Here is a 16722-nt window from a genome sequence, read left to right as displayed (position 1 = left end):
ACACTGCATTTAGCACAGGAGATACAAGACAAAATTGGAGGCAAAAAAAAAAAAAGTATATGGCACTAGAAGAAACACTTCTCAGTCTCTTTCGAAAGCATCTCTTCATCAGCCTCCTTAAGGTTGTGTTCCCTAGAATTCTCACCTATGTCTGCTTTTCTTCTTGCTCTACCTCCCCTCTCTGGGAGATCTCATCCATTCCCACAGCTTCATTACTACTCTATTCCCAGTGACTCTTATATCATCTCTCTAGCCCCAATTTCTCCTCCAAGATGCACACTCCTATTTCCAGCTACCCAGTGGAAATCTTCATCTGCATGGTATGCTCTATTCCATGCTGTACAAAGAATTTTCTGAGGTGATGGAAATGCTTTCTACCTGTACTAGCCAATATGGTAGCCACAAGCCTCATGTGGCTATTAAATGTATAATAAAATTCAAAATTCCGAAGTTCCTCAGTTTCACTAGCCATATTTCAAGTGGTCAATACCCACATGTGGCCAGTGGCTACTATATTGGACAGCACAGCTTTAGGCAACTCAAACAGTCTCAAACTGAACTCTTTTTCCTCCCCCAACTATCCCTATTTCTGTATTTCCTACCTTGAATATTGTCACCATGTATCTCTCACAGCCCATCCTCATCAAAATGGTGCCCAAATCTCATCTCATCTACCCCAGAAATCTACTGAATCTAGCATCTCTTCTGGATCCCTACTGTCACTGTTCCACAGGCCCTTTTGATTTCTGGTTTGAACTACTGCAAAGGGCTTCTCAGACAGTTTTTTTTACTGAGACTTTCCCAACTCCAAACCTTCTACATTATCTCTACTTGTTTCTTAAGAGCAAGACTAATTGTTCCATCCCCACCATCTTTAAAATTCTTGTTGGTGCCCTCCTACTCATCCTTGTAACCCTAGCATTTAGCATAATCTTGGACCACAGGTACACAGCATCTGATGAATAAATGAATTTTACAGATAGAAAAGCAAAGAGATAGCCTCTTGCCTAGGAGAGAACTGTTCACCTATATGAAGTGCAGATGATCTTTCAGAGAAACAGAAGCCAGCCTACGCCAGGCAAATACTAGATGCTTTAATTTTGCCCCGTGTCTATAGAAAGCACACCACCTAATGTTCTGGCAAACATCGCAGTTGCGGCTCCTACTGGGATGAATTTAGACTCAGACCTTGGCCTAAGGTGAATTCTATTTCCCTTACCTCTTGCTTTTCTCATGCACAGATCCAATGGTATTTACCATTCCCCAATATCCTTGCAAAGTAAAGTAGGAAAGAATTTACTTGCTTTTCTCAGGCACAGATCCAATGGTATTTACCATCCCCCAATATCCTTGCAAGTAAAGTAGGAAAGAATTTACTAATTTCCATGACATTGTAACAAGCAACTGTACTTTTTTAAGTGGCCATAAAACACTTACTGTTTTCCAATACCTAAGAGATTCAGGTATTGACTGAAAACTCAAAATGAGAAATTAATCAATTATTTGCCAAGCTTTGGTTATCTTCTGTGCATGAGTCAGCTGCTGCAGCAGAACATGAGTGTAAAGGACAAGATATAATACCCGTGACACAACTACCATTTTCTTGTCCACCCTGTATCTCCCACCATCACCCAGAGTGTTCTTCCACGTAGAGAATACTTGACAGCCTCATAGATCATTATCCTCAATTCTAATCACCTTTACCTCCACCCATTTTCGTTACTTCCAGTCATGGCTAGAATCAGGTGCTCTCTAAAATATTTTTTCAGTCTTCTTACTCCTATCCCCACTATGTCTACTTGAACCTCACTGGAAAATAAATCCCCTGGTATCTCACTGTTCTCTAAGTATAATGGTCACCTCATAGCTTCACTTCCTTCCCTGCACAGCCCAGACACCAGAATGCACCAATTCAACTACACTCACCAGTTATCTCCCTCAACTCCCTTGCCCCTTTTTTTACTACTTACATTCAGCAATACGTCAACCATAGATAAATCCATCCATTTGTTCATTCACTGTAGAAATACTGAATGCATACTAGATGTCCAACATTAGTTTCTGCTTCTATTTCCATATTGTTGAATGCTACCAGGGCAAAATCACAAATTTCAGGGTCCCATAAATTTAAACATCCCATTATCTCAGGTGAGACCTCAACACTCATCAGCAATTAACTAAGCCTCTCTCCACGACCCTCAAGGAACATTTTTCCACTCCTCTCCTCAAGCCCAATCCTACTCAGGATGCATCTTTCTCAGAAGATGGTATTGCTTCCTACTGCATGGAGAAAAGACAGGCTTCAGAGAATGAACAACCTCACCTTAATCATCTACCCACCAGTGTCTCTCTGCATTTTTACTTCCTTCTGCCACTTCTTTGGAGTAAGACTCGCCTCTGCTTCTATAGCCATTACTAATTCACCTACCAGTGTTCCGGATCCCCTTTGCTACAGCACTTACCGCTCTCCTTTATTTTTAACTTCTCCTATTCTAGGGCCTCCTTCCCCAAAATCTTCTCTCCCTCCCATTTGACGTTTTAAAAATAAAGCAAACTCTCCTTTCTTTGGTTTTGTACCCTCACAAGCTTGCTTCTGAGCATGGAATCAAGAGTAGATTGTCTAGTGACTTCTGTTCTTTCTCATAGAGAAAGTGGCTTTAACAGTCACACGTTTGCCTTTGTGATTTTTTCTTTTTGCAGGGTATACAAGGCTAACTCACTGACACATTCTCACATGCAGGCAACCTTGCAGGCCTAGAGAAGCACTTTTGTTTTGAAACTATTTCAAACTTACATGAAAATTACAAGGAGTACAAAGGATTTCTGTATGTTTTACCCTCGTTCACCAATTTTTAAAGTGTACCACAACTTATCATTACTCCTCTCCAACTATACACGCATCTTCTGAACCATTTGAGAGTAGGTTACATAATGATTATGATTTACATGCCCATGTGGGTTTTCCTAAAGGCACCAATCACCAGATGTGTCTATACAAGTTCTGGTCTCTACATTATCATAGTAATTTAAAATGTCACCATTTCGATAGTACACAGGTCTAATGAGCTTAATGTTAGAAATGGATCCATGCTCAGGAATTCCCTGGTGGTCCAATGATTAGGGCTCCACTATTCCACCGTCGTGGTCCGGGTTTGATTCCTGTCGGGAAACTAAGATCCCACATGCCACACAGTGTGGCCAAAAATAAATACATGAATAAATTAAAAAAAAAAAAAAAACAGAAATGGATCCATGCTCTGAATCCTGATGAAATCTGGTTTGTGTGGAGGAACCCTTTTCCATTTCTCATCCCCTGCCCCCATTCGTGGGGACAATGGGTGCTGGTGGTTTCCAGTACCCCAAAGCACCTTCTGAAAAAATTTTCCAAGTCCAGCGACGCATTACCGGCTGGGTCAGGTGTCCACAACCTACAGCAGAGGGGACTGCAATTATTCCCCGTGATGTAAAAATAATTCCCAGTAAGTATAGGCCATCAGCTGACCTTGCATAAATTGTGCTCCTCTGTACACACCACCCATTGTTAGTACAGACTAGATGGGTTAGGGAAGCCCTTGGGTTGCCTCCCCCAAGAGCTAAGGCCAAATTTGACTATTTAGACAAGGAAGTAATAATAACAAGTTTTCCTGTTGTGAATCCGAGGATGAGATTGAGCAAGTGCTTGCCCAATGAATGAGCAAGTGCAAATGCCTAGTTGCATTTCCTTTACAGAAATAAGTTGCAAAAACACTGAAAACCTGAGGTAAAATAAAATGTCTCATGGACAACAAATTTGGATGAATAGGCTGAATGAATGCAGCGTTAGGTTGAAAGTTTATAGAAAGTATAGCTCTGTGAAAGCAGAATGCAGGTCTTAGCCAATTTTTAAAATCTCTAGCACCTATACATCCACCCAATAAGCGCTTTAAGCATATCCTATGTGAAAGAAAATAGAGAAGGGATATAGCAGAACACACACAGTTGCCAAAGAACTTTCAGACTGGTGAGAGAGAAGACATTAGTAATCAAGTGCAACTTGTGATGCATACCCTAAAGGAGTCCAGGGTTGTTTAGAGGAAGTAATTGAGAGGAAATAATGGAGTGGAGGGGCACACTTTAACATTAACCTAGTTTAGCCAGAGAATTCAGTTCCCAGCAGAAGAAAAACGCTATGCATGAAGGCTCTGAATTAGTAGGGAGCAGCACCTCCACAGACCTGAAGCTGGCTAGTGTGGCCAGAGCACAAATGGTGAGAGAAAAGCTAAAGATGGACTAGAGTCTAATTAAGCAGAGATTTGTAATCCATATTTTGTTGGACTTTTGTTTCCTTTTAATAAATATCCTAAGAATAATAGGAAGCTACTGAAGGATTTTAAGTAGAATGAAAGGGGGAAAAAAATGTTTTTAAAGGTCTTTTGAAAGCTACATCAAGAATGGATGGAGGTAAACAGTGGATGCAGGCAGACCCATTATGGTAGTACAGGTGAGAGATCACGGCTGCCTAGACTGGATGATGGTACAGACACATTAGAAATATTAGAAAAATATCTAGTGACCAAGATTCAGTGACTGGATGAGAGGGCTGAAGGAGAACGAAGAATCAAAGACTTGGAAATTTTTGGCTTGGACACCTAAGAGGATGATGTGATGGTGCCATGTATTAAGATGGGTTTTCACTAAGTGTTTAACTCAAAACATTAAGATGGGTGTTCACTAAAATATCATGCAAAAGCAGAATGTGGAATAAAACAGCATTCTTACATTTTCAATACTTAAGAAAAACTACAGTCATTTCATAATTTCAAAGTATATTCTTTGATCAGCTATAATCATCCCACAATTTCTCAACGTCTGGGCTTACTAAAATTGTCTGTGTCAACTTTGGATTCTCATTACTTTACAAACCAGTTTCCTACTGCCCTTAGGATAAACACAAACTCTTAGCGGGGCCTACAAAGCTTGGTCCCGCACTCTCTGTCCTTCAGCTAAGCCTGCTTCTTTTAGTCCTTAGAATATGCCAGACTCCCTTTCTGCCTTTTGGATCTCTGCACATCCCCTTTGCTGACAACTCTACTCCTAGTTAATATCTACTTGTTCTCTGGATTTCAGTTCAACCACTACTTCCACCTGAGATTAGGCCCCCACTGTATGCTCTTACAGGAAATTATACTTTGTCTCCAGAGAGCTTATAGTTTGTGATGTTTATATATATATATATATATATATATATATATATATATCCCATGAGGAAAGGGAATATACCTGCTTTGTTCTATCACTGAATCCCTAAAAACCTGCCACACACAGCAGACATTCCAATTTCTGTTGAACAATGAATAAACATGGGAGCAAGGCAAAGTGACGGCTAAATTTAGATCTCATCCAAGTTCTGCTGTTCACTGGCAATCCTACGTCAGGCTATAGATGTACAGCAGTTTTTATCATCTCTAAACCAGAATAAAACATAAACAAACACAGCCACTTTGTGTAAAAGAACTACCAATATAAAAGAAGTCAGGCAAGGGTTTTTTTGTTTTTAGTAAGCTACATACTACATAACTGCATTTTGCTGAAGACAGCAAATTAAGATACTCTTCATAATCATATTAAAGAACCAAAATAATCATTAAAACTGTGAGGTTAAATGTAGTTCACATTAAAACTGTGAAATTCAGTATTTATAACACAAGGATATCCTTAACTATTTACAAGAGTTTAGCTCCACTAAAATAATTTGATTTAAAAAACAATCAATACTGCACAGGAAAATTTTTGGATTGTTTTAAAGTGTTACTGTTTTATTTTTTCTTTTGTTGAATACACATTTGCTTTACTGGCAGTCCAGATAAACAAGTATATAAAGGAAATATTTAAAGTTTTCTTTTGGCAGAAGTCAAGATAAACTGTGCAGATAAAATGCCTCAATTTAACCTGAAGAAATGGTTTTGAATCATACAAATTTTTAAGAAGAAAAATAAAGACTGTCCAAAGGGATTCTCCTAGCTTATAACACATTTCCAGAATAACTCTCAAAAAAAAATTCAAAAATACTCATTGACTACTTTAAAAATATGTCAATACCATATGGCTTTATGAAATAACTTCTAAAATTTATATTTTTTATTTAAAAAGGATCCCAAGTTTTAAATAAACTGCTAGCAATATCATTTTCTTCACTTAAAAGTGCATATCTCTGAGGGTGGGACATACATATTTTTTGAACAAATAATGATTTTTACAAATTTTTAACACACACACAAAAAAAATCACAAAATACTTTTAAGGGGAAAAATTTTCACCAAGTGTCATCTTTAAACAGACTGCAGTAGATGACATTGTTCTTTTTTCTTTTTTCCTTTTTATACCTTCAGAATTCTCAATGAGACGCTTTGGCAGTTTTAAGACATATCATGGTCTCTACCAAGAGACACTGACATTAATGATATCCGTGGAGATGGCAATCGCCTTGATGACTCAATCTGGTAAGAGACATTACTGGTCTGGCTCTCCAAATCAGAGGCAAAGGTGTTCTCTTCTCTTACATCAAGAGTCTGTTCAATTGAAGCTGCCTGGGGTGAAATATTATCTACAGTTTTGTTGGCATTATTCAAGTTGTTATTAAGTGTGGTAATATCACACTCCTTGCCCAGGACACCAAATTCATCTTCTATTGTAACTACATCTTTAGTTTCAAATGGTTCCAAGGAAGGAACCAAAAATTCGTTTTGTAGAGGGTCTTGAGGACCACTAAGGTCACGTTCTGTATCCTCCTTTACTTCAGAATCCTTATCACTGTCACTGTCAATGGTAATCACAACTGGGGAATGTGAAGCATTATCGCCATGGTGTTTCTTATGCTTCCTCTTATGTTTTTTCTTTTTCTTTTTATGGTGCCTAGTTGTATCGGTAGCTTTCCCTTCATAAACTATCTCTACACTTAAGCTCCGGGTCCTTTTTCTTCTCTTGTGCTTTGTCTCTCTGTCTGACGATCGGCTATCTGAAAAGCTGTCACTCTCATTTTTGTAGCTTCCATCCAATTTTGATGAAGATTTTGAGTAATGACCTTCCTTTACTTTAGAAGCAAATTCCCGAGATGGTTGGGCCACGTCGTTAGAACCCTCCAAATGCCGTGTTTTGTATTTTCGTTTCCCGCCAGGCTTTTCATTTCTCACCCGGTCAGGCCCTGTAGATGTAGTCTTTGATCTAGTACTAGATAGGCTCCTTGATCTATGCCTTTCATAGTAGTAATATTTCCTTTCACCGTGATTATTTTTTTTCCTAGCATTTGTTCTTTCAGAAAAAGACTGAATTCTAAATTCTGGACTTGAAGATTGTCTGGAATAGTGAGCTCTGGACAGAGTCCTCCTCCTGTAAGATGATTCGTAGCCATCCCTGTCCTTGTTTCTACTATAGTAAGTATACTCCCACTTATATCTGCTTCCATAATTATTTCTTAAATAGTAACGATCTCGATTTCTGCTCCGTGATCTTCTTTTACCACGATCACTGCTACGAGATCTTGATCTGCTTGTGCTTTCACTACTTAGAGACAGAGTTTGGCTTCTTCTTGACCAACTGCTATCTCTAGTTCTTGATCTCTTTTTGTCTCTTCTGCCTCTAGGTCTGCTACTCTCCCTGCTTCTGGATCGTTTGCTTTTCATTCTTTTCTTCCCATGATGCTTCCTACGATTCTTCTGATCATGCCCACTCCTACCCTGGGAACATGAATCTGAACTTCTGGATCTTCCCCTCCTTCTGTGTCTGCGGGTATATGGGGAATATACCCTGTCTCCTCTGATGGATGAGCTCAGGTCTCTGGGAGAGGACAATGATACAGACCGTTTCTCTTCCTTCTTTGATTTGATTCTTGTACCAGAATCACAATGACCTTTATTTATTTGTTCATCCTTTCCAAGGATAGAGTGTGGAGATGAACATCTACTAACATCACTATCACCAGAACTGTAAGACTGCTCTTGTTCTTGTGCCTTCACGGTCTCCATTTTCTCGTAGGAACCTAACTCCTCAGAATCAGAGGACAGTTCAACAAGTTCTGGGGTCCTCTCAGCTAGTGGTTTAACAAACCCAACAATGACACAATTATCTGAAGAAGAATCACTGTCGTTATTTATGTTGTCATTGGTTTGTACTGCTTGCATCTGAGATGTGGCTCTTCCTGTTACAAGTTCTTCATCTGAACTGTCGGAAGTATTTAAAAGGGAAGACATGGCAGCATGTACCTGCTCTGAGCTTGAATAAGATGGCCCTGGAGTTTCATCATCCCATGGTGCCTGACTAACAGTAGCTACATTAACATCCAGCTCTTGGGTCTCTGCTTCATCGGGAGATATTGTTATGACCGAAGAATCAGAATGGCTACCTTCTTCATATGAAGGAGCAGGACAATCATAATTTGCATGCTGGTCAAAGGCTGCCATGTTAAATGGAGATCGGGCAAAACTGATAAATTCGTGTATAAAATGCTCAGTCCGATTAAGTAAAAATGGCCTTAAATCAGACACAAATGCCTGACTCTCCAAGTCATAGCGAGTAACATTACTCATGATGATATGCTGGACAATATTCACTAATGATCCATGAGCTCCAAAGAGAACTGTGAGTTCACGTTTTAACCAGGGGACTAATCTGTGAAGGCAAGCCGGATTTCTACGGAAAAATTCAGCTGAAATATCCCTATAGCGGCCACCATCTTCAATATTTCTAACTCGAGCACCAGCACGATAGAGAGTTCGCCTAAAATTAATAATATCCTGTTCTTGAATTTTCCGCAAAGATCTTTCATCTGCAGTAGCTGGCCTCCTTATTGCAATCTGTCTCATAAATGGAGGAATTTCACCATCTCTAGCTCTTGCTGAAATGCCTAACCCTTCAAATATTACTCCACTATCTGGTGGAGTTGTTGTTCTTCTATTCATGGCACTGTTAGGTGAATAAATAGAAGCACTTCGTTCCCTTGTCATAGTTGTACGATAGCGGAATCGTCGAACATCAGGGGTAACAAAAGAACCATTGTACGAAGGCCTTAGTACATACTCCTTGAAGTCGTCTTCTGCCCTCACAGAATGGAAAATAGAATCAAAGGGCTGTTTACATAGTGGACATTCAGCTTTGTTTTTTGACCACTCCTGTACACAGCGAAAACAGAACTTATGTAAACAGCGATCTAAGTAAGACACATTATCAAACCTATCCAAGCATATAGGACACTTAGAATCAGGAGATGCATCAGCTGGTACTGTCTGTTGCAATTTGCTAGTGCCAGCTTTAGGTGAAAAGTTGTCCATTTTAAATTCCTTAGCAGCTGATGCCATTATCTGTAAAAGGGAAAAAAATACATCAGTAACCTGATAAAAAAGAAATGACTAAATCTGAAAAAAATGCAAATGACTGTGAAACATACTTTGGTAAAAATAGTTAAGTAGTTTATTGTCTTTGTAACATAAAGGGGCAGTGTAGCATAGTAATACAGTACTTAAAGCAAAAGCTCTAAAGTCAGATTTCCTGGGTTTGAATCCTCCTGCACATTACCAGTGTGACTATGAATTAGTTACTAGTTACCATCCTTATGCTTCAATTTCATCTGTAGCTCACTGATACTAGAACCTGCCTCACAGGATTTGTGAAGATGTTTAAAAAAAAAAAAAAGCCCTTAGAAAAAGTGCCTGGTCCATAGTAAGCTCTCAAATATTATATAATATTCTATTATTCTTTTTTAAAAAATAATTTGAGGAAGATTTGATGTATACAAAAAAGTGCAAAAGAAAATATACCAAGTACCCATGTATCCTCCACTCAGAGTTAGCAGCTAACATTTTCTCATGGTTTTTCCCGATTTTTTAAAATGTCAGTTTATGTGCTTCCCCGCCGCCCCCGCCATCCTTCTCTAGAAAACAAAAACCAAAAATATCATAATTCTCAGGTTATGAGAATAACTCCACTCAGGTGGAGTTATTTCTACACGTGGTTTTATATCTTGCATACATATGCCCCAAACACTACGGACTACTCAATTGTTTTGTTTGTAGTAAGTATTATGCATGTATCTTTAAAAACAGCTTTAGGGAGAAAATTTGCATACCAGAAAGTTCACCTATTTGAACCAATTCTGTGGTTTTTAGTGGAAGATTCTTTCACACACAAAAAAGGATCTGTTAGTGAAGATTAAATGAAATAACAAAATATAAAAGCACTCATGGGCAGTGTCTGGCTTATAGCAACTGCTGAGTAAATGTTAGTTGCTGTTATTATTACTACACTACTGTTATACTACACTATTCTTACTACACTATTACATTCAGTTCATCACTGACTCCTTTCAGCATCCCTAAGAAGCTTTTCTTCGCCTTTTTATTTAATCCAGTCAGTCACTAAGTACCTTGAAATCATGTTTTCAGCCTCCTTCCTTATCTTTTCTCACAAGGATCACTAGAATCTTAAAGATTAGTTCTGTTTGCTTTAAATCTGTCAGTTTATATAGACCCATAACTTACAAAATGAATTTTCCAGAGCTGAAATCTAGTTGCATTACATTTTGGCCTTGTTATCTTATAAAATCCCTCTTTAGCTGCTTTCTATACTAATCATTTTATAGACGTTAAATATTAGTTTCTTCCTTTATGTTTTCCTGGGCCTATTATTGATCTTTCTCCACCATCACAGAAAGACCCATCATGAGTCAACTGCTATCTAGTCAAATAATAGAACTGCAATTTTCTAAACAAGAAACTCACTGGCCATACCTAGGTCTAACAAAAACAAAGCCCACGATAAAAACCTATCAATATTATTGTAAAATATAAGTACTTCACCATAGACTTCAAATTAAACTGCTCATCTGGGGCGTCTTAGCTTTCTCAGAGCTATAACTTAATAGGAAACCAATTAACGCTGAACAAGTTTCTTCAGGGGGTTCCAAATACTTCCAGTCCTCTGTTTCTAGAGTGGAAATGTAAAAATTACCATTGTTCTTAAATAGAAGAGAATTATAAATATATTAATACTAATTGCCTTTTTGCTAATATATTTAAAGTCTGAAACCTTAATATTACATAAATTTCTCAGCATTTCCCCCTACTGCTAATATTTTTAAATTCTCCTACTCAGGAAAAAAAAAATCTTAAAAATAAAAACTATTAGGATAAGAGACTGTGCATGTGCATTAGGGGAAGGAGTGAAGAGTGAACAGGGCACTGGAGAGATTATCAGATCTGGATTGAAGACCAGGTTTCACCTAAAACTAACTCCGTCAACTGGAGAAATTCACATTAACTCTGGACTTTAGTTTGCTGCTTTATATAAGAAGGGGATAATTAGAATTTTAAAAAGACTGGTGAAATTCAAGTTAATACATTTTATCTTAATTTGTTTCTTTGGAATACGGAATTTTAGTGTTTACTAAACATTTCCAGTTCACATAAAAATTACAACCCAGAATGCATTCATTAAAAAAAATTATTTGGTAATAACTTGAAGTTCAAATAAAACAAAATCTCAACTAATTATAATTTTTTTAATGGAATTTTAGTCCTCCCTTCCCTAGTTGTATAAGTCTGTTAACCAATTTGACAGCACCAGTCTAAAGAATGACGAGTAACATCATCCATAGTAGGTAAAAAAGAACAAATTATTAGTCCTGTCTTGTATTTCTATACAGGAATATCTTTCGGTACAAAGAATGGCATTCATCGGAAACACCAAATAATGGCAATGAATATAAATCATCATATAAAGAATTTACTCTTTCAAAATCATCACTAAATACTAAAATTAAAATATGTGCTAATTCAAATGAAACAGAACTACCACATGACCCAGCAATTCCACACCTATCCATGCAAGAGAAACAAAAACATGCCCACACAAAAACTTGTAAGTGAATAGTCATAGCAGTGTTTGTCCTAAGAGCTTAAAAGCGGAGATAACCCAAATGCCCATCAACTGATGAATATAGAATCTCCACACAATGGAATATTTGATAATAAAAAGGAATAAAGTACTGACACATGCTACAACATGGCTGAGTTTTTTCATTATGCTAAGTGAAAAAATATCAATCACAAAAGATCACATGTTGTATGCTATTTTATAGGAAATTTACAGAATAGGCAAATGGATAGAAAGCAGACTGGTGGTTGCGGGGTGGGGGGGGGGTTATGAGGTTTCTTTCTAGGATGATGAAAATGTTCAATTAGAGTTGCACAAATATACTCCATAAATACACTAAACCCCACTGTATTTTATATTTTAAAGAAATGAACTTTATGGATGAAATATAAATTATATCTCAACAAAACTGTTTCAAAAATACAAATTAAGGCATAGAACAGGGATGGCTAGGAGACAGATTTAAGATTTGTAGGTCTGCGGGCGAGTTCCGGGTCAGGTAGCAAAGGTGGACCTGATGATAGATTTAGTGCTTCAGGTTCTAGAAGAAGCCTGTGATAAAAGTTTCTCTATCCGAGCACTCTAGGAATTAGGACTTCAAATTAATTTCCCCATAGGGGATAAGTTAATCAGTTGTTCTGAACCCTTTTCCTTAACTCCCTCCCAAATTCTAAATAAAGTTTACCATCTTTAGAATAAATTGATTAAGCAAAACCTTCCCTTCCCCAGATCTTCAAATGTGTTGGCTTTAACAGGGATAAAAACCCTCCATATCACATGTTGGGGGAAATTTCAGATAATCAACGAGCATACATATCTAGGGAAAATGGATGGGGGTGGGGGTGGACAGGTGGAGGGTGATAAAGAGTTGGGAGGCTAGAATCTAAATTAGACCACAAACCAGACATTTAAAAAACTGCACAGGGATACAAACTAGGAATGCTCTGCAGAATTAAATATTTAATAAAACCAGACTTCCTATAAAAGTATCTTCTACGGCATTCCTTAAATTATCACTGTATATACAATTTAATCACTAGCTGATTACATTGACGGAGTGATGTTAATTCTAATGTACAGCCAGGGCTGAGAATCAAAACCACTTACTAGTGGCGTGATCTTGAGGAAGTTATTTTATTTCACAAAATCTTACATTTTCTCAATTCTAAAACAGGCTGAGTAACAGTACCCACCTGAAAAGGTGGCTGTGTGAAGGGATATATTCCACGTAAACCCGTAGCATAGTGCTTGGTGGGCAGTAAGAACTTAATACTGTTTTCCTATGTTATGTGAAAATAAAGTTAATTTTGATCATTTCCATCATCCATAACTGATTATAAAATGCCCAGAAAGATGACAGTCTATAACTAAATGATTTTCATATTAATATCAATATTGTACTTAATATATCTAAGCAATGTGGCTAAAAAGGGTTCACAAGTGGATGAACTAGAAATATACCAAGTATTAAAAACAATCTGGGCCCAATCTCTTGTGACCTTAAAGAAATCATGTACGTCTCTGAACTGCAATCTAATCACCAATTCCAAGAAATCAAACAGAAGTTATAGGATCTACTAACGAGACCCTAGAAAACTTAAATACTGACCAGACCCTACGAAATTTAATTCCAGTTTCAGCAATAAAAAGAATTGCTTGGGAACCATTCCCCTCTAAAGCCACTCATTCCAGATAAGCATGACTGCTTTGGCTGACTCTGTAGCTTTCAAAGTCACTGACTAAAAACAAACTAAAAAGCCCAACCCTCACAGCTATTAACTTAAATCTTCGGTAACTCTGAATTTATCTTAAACAATCTTGAAAATTACCTACCAAAAATTCTATTCACTTTTCCTCTCAAATCACTATTTGCCTCATCTCAGTACTGCCCCCTTCCAGTCTACCAATCAGCAGCCCGTGAGGAAAGCTGCGCTGACTTGATGGATGAAGAAGTCACAGGCTCACGGGGTGTAAACAGTGTACAAACTCCAACAGTCACGGCGACAGTCACTTCCTTTGGCTGAGAACTGCCAACTGCCAGGATCTAAGATAAACACCGCGTGCATTACATAATCACAACGAACTAAAATACCGTTACTCCCGTTTTACAGACATACTCAGAGAGATTAGGGGCCCGCCCAAGGTCACATCTCTGACAGCGGCGATGCCACGACTCAGACTCGAACGTTTTGTGTTTTGTGTCGGCTTTTCCCCCCGGAGACCAAGCTCCTTCCAGTACACGGCTGGGCTCGCGCCCTCGGGAGCGCTTCTCGGAAAGCAGCCCTCCCCCGCCCACCGGCACGGATCCACAGGTGCGCGACGGGAGCCGCCGGGACGCCGGCCCGCCGGGCAGCCACGGCGCCTCAGGCCCGGACCGCAGCTCCCTCGACCCTGGGCCTAGCTGCAGGCGGGAGCTTCAGATCGCCCAGCCCTTCCGACCCCGGCGCCCCATTGTTCCCGATCTCACTCACCTCGGAGGATACAGGCGCAGGCCCGGCTGGGGAGCTCGTGGCAAGCTCCCGACGGCCCAGAAAGCTGGGTCGGTGACGGCAGGACCCGCGAAGGCGAACCCGGCGACTTCTCCGCCGGCCCTCAGGAGCGGGAGTAGGCAGGGGCGCTTCACCCTCCTCGCGAGACAGCGGAGACCCCGGCGGCTGCTGCGACCCCTGCGACGTAAAGCGCTCATCACCAATGGCTGCTTGGGGGCGGTGGCAGAAAGCGGTGGCAGAAAGCGAAACCCACTCCGCGACCCCCAGCAAGTCAAAACACAGCACCCGCCTGCGTAACGCATGCGCGGTAGAGGACGCCGGCACTGAAGGCGGGGCTTAGCGCGCTCGGCCCGAGCCCGGCCCTTCCCCCAACCCCCTCCTGGAATGAGAGCTCCTGGAAAGAGAGCGACCTGACCCTCCGAGGCAGAAATCGCTATCGTACCGTCACTCTGGTTGCTACTAATCTCTGGGGATTACAGGGGCACTAGTTTAAAGTTCGCTTCTAATTTACCCGGAAGACACGATAACTAGCTTAGTCTCATTTAAAACTCACCAAACTCTGTGAAAACTTACTAAAACTGTATCTGGTGTATAGATAAAGGAACTGAGTTACCCGGAGGCTAAGGGACTACCTCCGGCTGCAGAGTTAGGAAACAACACCGGGATTCGAATGGAATACCCAAATCAGAGGCCTACAGTTTTCAGAGAGAGATCAACTCCAGTATAGGGATAAACAGGGATTTAACCTAAGAGAATAGGGCCTTGAAATCTTCCCAAAACAGATAACGTTTTTACCCTTCCCCACTCTCCAAAATCTGCATTAAAATTCTGTTTAGGCGACAGCTGAGATTACAGAGACATAACGTCTGGAGCCTAAAGCTGCCCTCTGCCCCATTCTTCGCCTCAAATGTGAGTGTACCGAACATTCTAGGGCTGAACTTGGCTCCGCGTGCCAAACTCTGTCCTTCGGTTTAATATTTGATCGTGCTACCGTCCTAAGCATAGAAACGTTCAATAAACACTTGTTGATTGGCAGCTACATTCTGCCGGGTAATTCATGCCACGTTATTTCTTCTTAAAAGTATCACTGACATCAACAAGCCATTGCGTTCTCAAAGACTTGTTTCTCGAAGAAAAGCTCAATTAACAGGGATTCCCACAGCGATTCGTCAGTTATATAAAAGCGGGTGGTATTCTTGTTTACATCAAAGATGAATACACGAACTACCTACATTGTGGGAACAGATCCGGAAGGAAACATTAATTCTTTGAGCGCGAGACGTCGGCGTAGTATTTAAATCGTGGATTATTTTTCCAAATAAACTTTTAAATGCACACGACGGTACCTTATTTCGTATTAATACTGCTCTGGAACTGAAGGAAGACCGGCTGACGAGTCAAGCCTATCCCTCTTCAGTGGCAAAAAACACTTCCAACATACTTTCTCGTTTCTCTCACCTCCTTCCCGAAAGGCGGGCTTGGCCCCGGGTCACGTGACACCGCCCACAGCTCCGGGCGGAAGAGGCCGGCCCAGCCGAGGGGAAACGCGCCGGAAGGCGAGTGGGCGGGCGCTCGCGCCCGGCTGAAAGATGGCCGCCGCCGCCCGGCAGCCACCGCCCCGGAGGTTACTCTAGGGCCTGCGGCTTCCGCCCGTGCCCGCGGACCACCGCCGTCTCCTTACCATGAAGCCAGTGAGTCGCCGCACCCTGGACCGGATTTATTCAGCGGTAGGTCCCGGGCCTGGAGGGGCTCCACGGGGTCGACTCCTGAGGCACACGGGTGAAAGCCCGCTATTTCTTCAGCGCCCAGAAACTCCAAAATCCATTGCTGAATTAAGCCTTTCACTCCCTCACCTCGACTCCGCCTCTTCCGGGAGGACACGCTCTTCCGCTTCTTACGTAAGAGCGGCTTGGTGTACTCGCTTCCGGAACCACATTTATACGAGTTTGTCACTAAAATTCCCACCAACCTGATGGGGGGTGGGGAGGAGGAAGTGCCACTCACATGTTTTTGCTTTTACTCCTCCTCTTGCATTTCTTAGTTGCTCCTCGCGGTCGTATTGCTCTCCTGGGGATACGTCATCTATGCATCAACTGTAGCTGCACGACGACAGCTAAGGAAGAAATACCCAAAATCTTCGGGATGAATGAAAATTTGTAATTCCTCTGGATTTGATTCCATGCATATACAATTCTTTACCTCATGCTCATCTGACACGTGTCTCGATTTAATGTAAAATCTTTAAAATGCTTTGAAATTCATTTTTGTATACCGTCCTTTATAATAACCACTAATATGCTACTTTTTTATATACTTAGAGATTTGTCTTTTA

The 16722-nt window shown here is 40.4% G+C and overlaps 2 protein-coding genes across 4 annotated transcripts; one reads left to right on the top strand and one right to left on the bottom strand.

The window, feature by feature from the left end:
• Window positions 1-5712: 5712 nt before the first annotated feature.
• Window positions 5713-16261, bottom strand: TOPORS (TOP1 binding arginine/serine rich protein, E3 ubiquitin ligase). Of its 3 annotated transcripts, none has more exons than XM_036855014.1 (3): window positions 16072-16261; window positions 14373-14567; window positions 5713-9332 (listed from the first exon to the last, which is right to left on the bottom strand). In XM_036855014.1, the coding sequence occupies exons 1-3, from the start codon at window positions 16072-16074 to the stop codon at window positions 6396-6398; spliced, it is 3135 nt and encodes a 1044-aa protein (XP_036710909.1). In that variant the 5' UTR covers window positions 16075-16261; the 3' UTR covers window positions 5713-6395. The 3 variants fall into 3 exon arrangements, with proteins under 3 accessions (XP_036710909.1, XP_036710911.1, XP_036710910.1); XM_036855016.1 differs by lacking the exon at window positions 16072-16261 and adding an exon at window positions 15623-15859 and having other exon boundaries at window positions 5714-9332; XM_036855015.1 differs by lacking the exons at window positions 14373-14567; window positions 16072-16261 and adding an exon at window positions 10827-11043 and having other exon boundaries at window positions 5714-9332.
• On the top strand, window positions 15936-16651 carry SMIM27 (small integral membrane protein 27). Its single transcript, XM_036855019.1, has 2 exons — window positions 15936-16117; window positions 16432-16651. The coding sequence occupies exons 1-2, from the start codon at window positions 16073-16075 to the stop codon at window positions 16534-16536; spliced, it is 150 nt and encodes a 49-aa protein (XP_036710914.1). The 5' UTR covers window positions 15936-16072; the 3' UTR covers window positions 16537-16651.
• Window positions 16652-16722: the final 71 nt, after the last annotated feature.

The sequence above is a fragment of the Balaenoptera musculus genome, chromosome 6, assembly GCF_009873245.2.
Source record: "Balaenoptera musculus isolate JJ_BM4_2016_0621 chromosome 6, mBalMus1.pri.v3, whole genome shotgun sequence".
Classification (NCBI taxonomy): Eukaryota; Metazoa; Chordata; class Mammalia; order Artiodactyla; family Balaenopteridae; genus Balaenoptera; species Balaenoptera musculus.
Note: the sequence above shows the minus strand (reverse complement) of the source record. Positions and strands in the feature narration are given on the sequence as shown.

Excerpts from the sequence above, each read along its gene's own strand:
- SMIM27 (XM_036855019.1), top strand. The coding sequence starts at position 16,073 with ATGAAGCCAGTGAGTCGCCGCACCCTGGACCGGATTTATTCAGCG. Across the intron at positions 16,118-16,431 it reads TGGACCGGATTTATTCAGCG|TTGCTCCTCGCGGTCGTATT; the intron begins GTAGGTCCCGGG and ends TGCATTTCTTAG.
- TOPORS (XM_036855014.1), bottom strand. Across the intron at positions 9,333-14,372 it reads CTGCGCCTGTATCCTCCGAG|ATAATGGCATCAGCTGCTAA; the intron begins GTGAGTGAGATC and ends TCCCTTTTACAG.